At 42.8% G+C, this 10372-nt stretch overlaps 2 protein-coding genes across 5 annotated transcripts in view; both read left to right on the top strand.

Moving 5' to 3' along the window:
- gprin3b (GPRIN family member 3b) overlaps positions 1-8928 on the top strand; it is a 24704-nt gene extending 15776 nt beyond the window's left edge. For 2 of the 4 annotated variants that reach the window (XM_041259807.1, XM_041259818.1), the window contains exons 2-3: positions 2402-2457; positions 5417-8928. In XM_041259807.1, coding sequence (XP_041115741.1) covers positions 5551-8112 — 2562 coding nt within the window. In that variant the 5' untranslated portion in view covers positions 2402-2457; positions 5417-5550 and the 3' untranslated portion in view covers positions 8113-8928. Of the gene's footprint in view, positions 1-1929; positions 2035-2401; positions 2458-5416 lie in introns of those variants that run through there. The other 2 variants (XM_041259827.1, XM_041259835.1) reach the window with 2 other exon arrangements.
- Positions 52-1105, top strand: LOC121320978 (zinc finger protein 449-like). Its single transcript, XM_041259846.1, has one exon. The coding sequence runs from the start codon at positions 110-112 to the stop codon at positions 608-610; it is 501 nt and encodes a 166-aa protein (XP_041115780.1). The 5' UTR covers positions 52-109; the 3' UTR covers positions 611-1105.
- Positions 8929-10372: the final 1444 nt, after the last annotated feature.

Here is a 10372-nt window from a genome sequence, read left to right as displayed (position 1 = left end):
GGCTAGTCAATTGGGCCCCTGCCTGACGAAGAGGCGAAGAGGCCAGCCAGTACGACCTGGTCAAGCGGGCTGTTCTCCAACGCCTCAACATCAAAGGGAAACACACCTGATGCGTTTCCAGGAATACCGGAGGCCACGGGAGACTGACCCCAGGGTGGTCGTCCAGAAACTGTGGGACCACATGGTGCACTGGCTCAACCCTGCGCAAAAGACCGGTGCACAGATGGGCGAGGCAATGGTCCTGGAGCAGTTCTGCCATGTCGTCGGCACAGATACACAGGACTGGGTACGGCTGCATAACCCAGACACCCTGGAGGCCGCCATCAAACTGGCGGAGGATTTCGAGGACGCCCGGGCTTCCATCAAGACCGGACTACTGACCCGTCTTCCTCCTCTCACCAGCCGAGGAGCAGCGCCTGCAGCTGCACCACCACTAACACCTCTTCCCCTGGGACCCCGACCGGCTAAAACACCGATCCCAATGGGCCGACCCTCCTCCTCACCATGGTTGGCCCCAGTTGGGGTAGATTTACTACCCCAACCTACTGCATTATCAGCAGCGGGACAGACTGCTAACCCCAGTGCCTTCTGCCCCGATCATCTGTTTTAGGTGCCATGAACCTGGACACATCGCCCGTCTGTGCCCCTCGGCAATGGAGTGCAACATGGTAATGTGCAATTTGGCATCTGAAGCAGGTAAAGAACGGGGAAATGGTCGAGAGGGGCCTTGTAATATTGATGTAATGGTTGGTAATGTGAGTACCCAGGCTTTAGTGGACTCAGGGTGTGCACAGACCTTAATTCTATTAGCTCTCTTAGGCGGTGTGCCATGGTGGCCACAAGGCAAGATGGTGATCTCCTGTATCTATGGGGATATGGCGACATACCGCACCCTAAAAGCATCCGTGTCGATAGGTCAGACACAACGCTACCTCACCGTGGGGGTGGTGGAAAGGCTGCCGCACCCCGTAATTCTGGGCCGGGACTGGCCACAGAGTCAGCAATTAATCCAAAAGGCAGTCCCGACTGCATGCGTAACCGTGGCAGATAAAGCAGGGGAAACAATTGGTGAGATTTTCCCCAGGACCAGAAAAATGACCCCACACTGGTGCACGCTTGGGGACAGGTCCGGTCTGTTGAAGGTAAGGATGTTGAAGGTGCTGGGGCGCTAGTATATCCGTACTTCATTATCAAGGGGCAGTTACTGTATAGGGTAAACCCTGCCCCGGGCACAGGACAGCCTGTAACACAATTGATGGTTCCCCCGTCCTGTCGGCCCGAGGTCATGAGGCTGGCGCATGACATCCCCTTTGCAGGACACTTGGGAGCCGACAAGACAAGGAAACGCATATTGGCTCGATTTTATTGGGTAGGGCTTAATAGCGAAGTGTCGAAATATGTAGCCACATGCCCAGACTGCCAGCGAGTAGCGCCAGGTCGAGTGCGCCCCGCCCCTTTGGTCCCACTGCCAATCATTTCCACTCCCTTTGAGCGCATTGCAATGGACATAGTGGGCCCTTTGCTACCTTCTGACTCCGCTATATGCATATATTAGTGGTGGTAGATTATGCAATGCGATACCTGGAGGCAGTTCCATTGAGATCCACTAGTGCCGCTGCAATAGCCAAAGAACTAGTGCAAATTATGTCGAGAGTAGGGATCCCCAAAGAGATATTGACTGATCATGGGCTAACTTTCTCTCTCAAACGCTACAGCAAGTGTATAAAATGTTAAAAATACGTCCCATCTGGACATCTGTTTATCATCCACAGTCGGACGGTTTGGTTGAACGTTTTAACCAAACATTAAAGCAGATGCTGAGACGATTTGAGAACCAAGAGCAGAAACAATGGGAAGCACTCCTTCCCTACCTCCTTTTTGCAGTGAGAGAGGTGCCAGAGAGTTCAACAGGGTTCTCCCCCTTTGAGCTCTTGTACGGCCGACAGCCTCGTGGCATCCTTGATCTGTCAGCACCGGCAACAGCAGCATTACAACCAAAATGTAAGGATTCAGATCTTTCGACCAGGAGACAAGGTAATGCTGCTTCTTCCCACATTGGAATCCAAACTATATGCTAAATGGCATGAGGTGATTTGGGCTATAGTGAAAGTCAATTATGAAATTTGGCAGCCCGACCGGCGCAACGAATGGGAAATTTACCATGTCAATTTGTTAAAGCCCTGGCAGGCAAGGGAGGACTTATTTATAGCCCCAGGTGAGGTAGAGGATAATTTTGGACCCTGTATAGAGGCCCCTAGCATACAGACCATTCCGATGGGGGAACAGTTACTCCCAGATCAGCAGAGAGATCTGCGCAGGTTAATTGAGGAGTTCAGCGATATTTTTTCTGATGTGCCCAGCAGAACTAATCTTGTTGAATATGACATTGTCTCTCCCCCAGGTATCACAGATCCCTACCGGAGCCCGGAAAGTCGACGAGGTGGCGTTCGCAAAGAGGTACGGGCAATGCTCGAGCTTGGGGTGATTGAGCCTTCCAGGAGCGAGTGGTGCAGTAGATTGTGATAGTGGCCAAAAAGGACAGCACCAACTGCTTCTGTGTTGATTTCCGTAAGGTAAAAGCTATTGCCAAGTTCGATGCAAATCCCATGCCACAGGTCGACGAGCTTCTCGACAGACTAGGAACGGCGAGGTTCATCTCGACTTTGGACCTGATGAAGGGACTGGCAGATTCCCTTAACCCACAGATCACATGAGAAAACTGCATTTTCTACCCCTGATGGTCTGTTTCATTTCACAACCATGTCGTCTGGGCTACATGGTGCGCCCGCTGCCTTTCAGAGACTAATGGACCAGGTTTTACGGCCACATCATGAATATGTAGCAGCGTATATCGATGATGTGGTGATTTAAAGCTCCACCTGGCGAGAGCATTTGGCTAGGGTCACAGCCATCCTGCAGTCTCTGAGGGTAACCTGGCTGACGGCCATCTTGGGTGAATGTGCATTTGCCAAAGAAGAAACACAATATTTAGGATTTATTATGGGACATGGGCAGGTGAAACCTGTCACCCCAGGAGAGTGTCAGGGGGCCTTTGAGACCATTAAGCAACGACTCTGCCAAGCCCCTGCCCTAATCACACCAGATTTTGATAAAGAATTCCTCCTCCACACCGACGCTTTGGATGTTGGTCTGGGGGCGGTCTTGTCCCAGCGGGTCGACGGAGTAAAACACCCCATCCTATACATAAGCAAAAATATGCTCCCTGGGAGCGTAACTACACCGTCATAGAAAAGTAATGTCTGGCCATTAAATGGGCCACTCAGACCTTACGCTATTACCTCTTGGGACATTCATTCAATCTTGTCACTGACCACGCCCCACTCAGATATTTAAGCACAATGAAGGATAGCAACGGCCGGATAACTCGTGGTATTTGGCGTTGCAACCCTTCATGTATTTCGTGAGACACCGTGCAGGGAGAAATCATCAAAATGCAGATTGTTTTTCCCGGGAGGGGGGTGTAATGGGCAAGGTAGATTCAGCCAAGTGTACCTTCGGCTCCACTCTGAGCGGTGGGATATGTGACAAAGAGCGAATGAATCAAAGAGTCAATTGCTCTTATCAGACATTGTTAACGGCAAATAAATAAAAAAAAAAAAAAAAAAAAAACAGTTACATGCATAAAAACAAAGAAAACACTAGACTGAGTCAGGGCGACCACGGCAGGTACTGCAGTTCGGACACCGAGCATGCGCACATGACCCAGGGCTCAGGTCTCATCTTGTCGTAAATGTTGTATCGATGCCGTAAAGTCGAAGCAGGGTAATAATGCAAGAGAGTCGTAAGTGCCGTGCATCGTAAGTCGAAGCATCGTAAGTCGAGGACCGCATGTATTACCAAAATAGTGTGAAAAAGGTGAGATTTGTTTTTCTTTTTTGCCCCATTGAACATGTTTTTTACTTTATTTTTAATTAAGAAAAAGGTCGAAATCACACATTGAATTGGTATTAGGCACATAAAAATAATACATTGTTCACTGCTTTATCCCTTTAAGTAGTGAGTTCTAAAATGCACTGCCGGTCCTACTGCATGCTCTTGGTTATTATGAGTACAGCGTACAAACAAGCTGAAAGATATATGTTTGTATGTATGTAATGGATACTGATGAAATACAGACAAATCGTTTTTACCGTAAATAAATAAAACAAATATATTTTTTTTATTTAGTCGCAGGGAAAGGTTTTGACTAAAATCTAACATGTAGGCAATAAACAATAAACAATGGGGTGGAACAACCACAACAACACGTCATAACAAAAAAAAAGGGCGAGAGATAGAGATGAATAAATCATATCCGGATTGTGGGGGCGGAGTGAGTGAGTGTGTCTTATGCTTCAGCGTATGATTCTCCTTGAAGCATGGTGCAACGGAAGGAGCTTGGCACCACCTCTTCGCTGTCACTTGATGTTGATGGTAGATATTATTTTCTTATGTCTTCACTGACACACTCGCTGACATCCGATTCAGTGGAAGAATGGTATGTGTTTGAATTTAAATTGGAATCTGAATTCAGTATTATTACTAATACTTATTTCTCACTGAGCGATTTGCGCCGGTTTACAAACACTGATGACATTTTTGTGACTGGGTTAATTATATGTAATTCAGTCAATATCTGGCAGAGGGCAAAAGAGACCAATAAACAGTGTTACAGAAACCTAGTGTTACAATATTATGCAATCAGGAGTTTTGTAGGTTCAGTAATTCAAGTTTAAAGCTGCAGAACGTACCGGTATGTTCCTACTCCCTGGGGATGACAGAGCATTGAACATTCTGGTACATTTGTACTACTCAAAGGTTTAATAATTCAGTTTGGAGCAGTATTTTAAACAGTCTATACCAAAATCCCAAATGGTTTCTGCAAGAGTACTTTCAAACTGAAAAATCCAGGCCTAAAATAGTATCATTGGAATTCGCTAGACCACGTCTGTTAATGTTATCCTCCAGGGGTCCCTGAGCCTTCGAAGGGAAAACAAGACAGTATGATCTAAACTGAAATTGCGATTTACATTTTATAAATTATTTTCCCATGCTATATGAATATAGCATGGGAAAGTTCTGAAAGTTCTACCATTAGAGGCAGGAATATTTCTTTAGCCAGAAATTTAAAAAGTATGCAACAGTATTATTTTATCTACTATTGGGAGCTAATACGTTTCTCAAAATCAATTTCTCAAAATAAAACCTACTCTTTACCTTTTTTCTACCAAGTCCTAACATGATGTAGAGTTGTTGGGCAAAGGAATAGTGCTTCTTGCCATGGAGATACTACTGCACTTTAAATGCAAGTTCATTGCATAGCACTAATGCATTAGTGAAGTTGTTACCACACTGTGCGGGTCATTGACGGCTTTCCCTGAAATATAAGAAGCTTATCTTTTTCTTTTTGTTTTAGGTGGTCTGACCTGTTGGACTTCATTTGGCTAGACAAGACTTTACTTGTAAACTCTGTAACCCCCACAAAAGTAAACCACTGATATCAGCTATCAAAGACTTCTGCAAGGAGACAACGTGTTGAAAAGGATTCCAATGGGGACGATACCTAATCCGCAGAGGACTGTAACTGTTCAAATGGGCACACCCCTGGCAATAGGAGATCGCCTGGGGAGCAGGGCGTCTACTGACAACTGGCAAAAACAAACAAGCTCAAATCTAAACAAGACATGCACAACCCCAGCTGATCACAGACAGAGAAATGTTTGTTTAACTGAGTCAGACATGACACCGGCTAATGAGACCCTAGGCTGTGGGAAACAGAGCAGGATGGATATTTGTAATCCAAAAGGAGATCATCGGAAATCCGAAATGATAATTTCCAAAGAATGGTGTAACACTGAACGGAACACTGACTGTAACATAGAAGAAAACATAAGGGATAAAAATGCCAATCTAACAGTATTGACAGCCTCTCAGAAGGAGGAAGGTTCTACAGCAAGCCAGTCTGCTCCTTCTTACTTACCAAAGACTGATTTGCAGGGAAATGACAATACAGTGAACATAAGCAGGGCTGAGAACTCAGCAGTAGAAACCAAAGACCAAAGCTCTAATAATGAACCGTCTAAGTCCCTCCTGGAAAAAGGCTATCTCACTGGCAATCCAGACAAAGGTCTGAAGGATATTTCCTCTGATTGTCTCCCTACAAAGCCAAGTACCACAAGCCATGCTGATGTCTCAGCTGATGTCATTGCCTTGTCATCGCAATTGACAAAACAAAAAGATTCTGACATCACTAAAGTGAATCCCTCAGTCTCAGTTGCTGAATCGAAAGCACAGAGCTCTAACATAGCAATGGGTAACAATGTTTCAGTAAAAACTAAAGGTGCCAAAAAGAACCAAGAGGAGACGCCACTAGTGAAACCTCACAAAGAGCTGTCAGTGAGTAAGGCAATAAATTCACAAACTGAAGTTCAACAGTCTTCTTTAAAAGGAGCATTAAACCCTGAGTGCATTGAAAAGGACTTAAAAGTCCTGAAGGACACAGACCCACAGGAAGGCCTGCCAGAGGATGTTGCAGCTCCTGGAGGACAACAGAAAGGCTTAATGCTGGCACAGATGGCAAACCAGGCAGCACACCCCCAGAGATTTCTGCCAGAAGCATCACAAGGCCAAAAAGAGCAACGTAAGAAATGTAAAGCGGTGGCAACAATGACAGTTCCGTCTGAATGCAGTCCCATTGTTAGAACAAGCTGCCAGGATGTAGAGGTCCAAGCTGTTCCCAGTGTTCAGTGCAAATCAACAGCCACTAGTCCGTATCTTTTTCCACCAATTGTTCGTCCCAACCATTGCCGTGAAGGCAACGATGATTCTGATCATCTAACAATTGTGTACCAGATTAATAATGGGTTGGAGCCATCGAAACCTGTTTATGAAATCGCCACAGGTGAAGGTCCATTGAAAGGTCATAGTGTCATTCGGGATGAACTCTTGCAGACACCTCTTACAAATGCTGTTCAGGCAAGTGTGTGTCACCCACCAGGAAATCAATCCAAGACAGCCAAAGTGGATGCTGATTTATCCAAGGCTACCTGTCAAATAACAGGGAATACTCACCATTCTGCATCAACCACGCAAGGTGAACTTGGACCTGGAACAAAGCCCAAGGAAAACACTCTAGAATATAAATGCATTGTAAAAGAGGATGATTTGCCTTTAAAACCTGTTTACCAAATAAATATAGAGACCCCCAGACATGCAGACCATATTCCCAGTATTAAGTTACCGAGTGAACCATCAAAGACTCCTCAGGAAAACCAGAACAAAGCAGACCCTACTGGTAGAGATCCTGGAGGGAATTATATATCTTCTGATGGCCTCCCTACTAAACCAAGTACAACCACCCATTCTCGCCATGCCATTGTTATGTCCTTGCCTAACCAGGTAACTAAACTAGATGTATCCGATACTAAATGCTCTCCCGATACTAAATGCTCTCCCGATACTAAATGCTCTCCCTCTGCACAGGAAACTAAACGTTGCCCTGCAGAATTAGATACTTCAAAGCAAGCAGCACTTTCCTCCACTGGGAAAGCTAATGAATCTGCCGAGTCAAAAAGAGATGATCACAATACTGTTCTTTCAGCCAAGCCAAATATTGTCATTGATAGTAAAAAGCAATTCAGGCAGTCTGAAAATAAATCTAAGGTCAGTAGCAAACCAGCACAAGCTCAGAATCTCAAGGCTAATTCTAAGCATTCAGACCACAAATCTTCTGGGGCAAAAGGAAATTCATCTCGTAGAGAAACAAATTTGGGAAACAAGAAATTTGAGACAAGCTCTAAAAGCAAACAGCAAAAGAAATCTAAGGGTGTCCAAGATGTACTGTGGGATGAACAAGGAATGACTTGGGAGGTTTACGGTGCCTCCCTGGACCCTGAATCTCTGGGATTTGCCATCCAGAATCACCTCCAATGCAAGATCAAAGAGCAGGAGAAAAAAATAACACCACAGACACAGAGCAGAAAGTCCATTTCTTCAGAGGCTACCCCCAGTAAGAAAAATAAAAGGAGGCAGAATGTTTTCAGGTCCGTCCTTCAGAATGTCCGACAGCCTAACTGCTGTGTGCGCCCACCTCCTTCCTCTGTGATAGACTGAAAAAAAGCTGTGCTGTGGTCTAAAATATCTTTTATGTTTCCTTCATCATCTGCAAGATAGTCTCCTTTCACATTGGTTGGAAATAAACAAGTAAATGGGTAAATGGGAAGTACAGTACTTTTGCTTTTACTAAAATTGGTTAAAAGTGTGATCTAGCCTGAACTGTTCAAAATGAACTTCACAGATAAGCAACTAGAGCAACCAGTTTCTGCAAAAAATTGTTTGGACTCAAAAAATGTTTTTTTTAAAGAGAATTGTAGTAGCTTAGTATATTAAAAAAAAAAAAAAAAAAAAAAAAAAAATATAAGAGATATTATCGTAGAAATCCAGATTGCAATAATAATATAAATGATGTGTACGTAAATTTGTTCAGCTACTGGGATAGTGTGTTTCTTGCCATTTACACAGCCCACCCATACTCATACCCCTGACCATCCCAAGTGATTTTGGATGTATGATAACTTTTATGTTACTGGTAAATAATAAACCATTGTAAATTATGTGCATTTGTTTAAAGTTATTTTTTTAAACATTTAACACACATCCTAATTTGAACAAACCACAAATACCATTTCACATTAATACTGTGCATTAACTCATTTCTGTTGCCTCCAGGTAGAAATGATCATTGTTGGGTTTTTTTTTGGCTAGACATCTGTGTCCATACAGACCGCATCTACTGCAGGTAAATGGAACTTGTCTGATATATTTCAATGCCTTTTTTGTTAATGCTACATAACAATCTGACCAATCCAACACTTGACCTGATTAATTCAAAGTGGTTGACTATATTTTAACTCCCAAGTTGTGTTTACCTTTTATAAAAAAAAAAAAAAAAAAAAAAAAAAAAAAGATAATGCTATAAATCTCTGTGGATTTCATTTTCAATCATTTCAAAGTGTGGTCTGGAAGACTAATTATACAGTATACAGTACTCAAATTCTTCTCTCTATCAATTAACACTAGGCTCTTTGCTAAGACACTGATTGAAATCCCAACTGAAGCATTGCACTTGAAGAGCAAATAGACAGATGTGATTAACAGAAAGAATTAGTGTGGGAAATAAGCTACTAAAATAGAAGCTTAAAAAGGGTTGTTCGTTTTACATCCTTGTTCCTCATTAATGCGCTCCTTATGTCCAGGAGAATATTTAAAGTGTGTCACTGATGAGAATGCAAACAACCCAAGTTTCAATGAGGAATAACCTTTTTAAGCCAGGCATGGTTTGTAAAGATGTATCATGTGGTGCTTCCTCTAGAGATGTCAGGTAATGAATGGTGAAAATAAAAGTAGCTTGTATTTCAAGGCCAATATAGTATTCTAAAAAAAGCAGTTCTGTTCCATTAGGGCAGTTCCGTTCCATTAGGGCAGGACATTGAAATGGACAGGTATTTCCTGTGGACAATTATAGAAGGTCAGTATTGGCTAGAAATCTTAGTAAGACAGGATTTGGGAAGGAATGGCATTTGAGTTCTTAAAGATCAACTTGGTATGGTTGGAAATAATCAGTCAACTAATGTATTCTTTATATTTTTTTGGATTTGTATTTTGTGTAATTTTTTTTAGCCATTACTTGCTGTTGGCTTTTTTAGAACTCAGAAAACAAAGTACCTCTGTGACCTCAGTGGAGTTCTGAGAATCCGTTGTACTCATCAGATACATCAGGTACACCTGAGTGTAACTGTTAACCTGAAACACCCTAGTGGATGTAAGAAATGCCACCTTAACTCGAACAGCAAATTATTGCTTACCCATATCATGCGTATTAACCCAATATTTTCTTATGGTTGACACATCTCCAATAAGCTCCTGGGATGTCATGCTTAGATTTGTTTAGACTTATTTAGAAAATCTTAAGAGCTATTACCACAAAAATGCCACAGTTATGTATTATACTATAGATACATATGCATACTGTCTGTACATTACTCAGTTATCATTTTAAATCTGTTTTCAATTTGACCTCACATTTCCATGCTATTTTTGTATATACTTTTTAAGCTTTGAAAGTCCATCTTTGTCTTGTATTTGTATTCTGTATACATAAAGAATCGAAAGTGGGCCATCTTTGATGGGGGCAAGACGTTTTGAGCAGTGAGAAAATCTTGTGTTCAATGGAGCTGATGAATGAAAAGCCTTTTTTATACTTTAAATCGGACAAATGAATTCCTGAATTACATTGATACTTAAGACATCTTTAGGTAATAAAGTTTGTAAAAATAAACAGATGAATGACAAGGGATTTGCATAAAAAGGTGTT

This window comes from Polyodon spathula, chromosome 1 (assembly GCF_017654505.1).
Source record: "Polyodon spathula isolate WHYD16114869_AA chromosome 1, ASM1765450v1, whole genome shotgun sequence".
In the NCBI taxonomy this organism is placed as follows: Eukaryota; Metazoa; Chordata; class Actinopteri; order Acipenseriformes; family Polyodontidae; genus Polyodon; species Polyodon spathula.
The sequence above is the reverse complement of the archived record's forward strand: the minus strand, read 5'-3'. Positions and strand labels throughout refer to the sequence as shown.

Coding starts and splice junctions, on each gene's coding strand:
- LOC121320978 (XM_041259846.1), top strand. CDS start 110: ATGCGTTTCCAGGAATACCGGAGGCCACGGGAGACTGACCCCAGGGTG.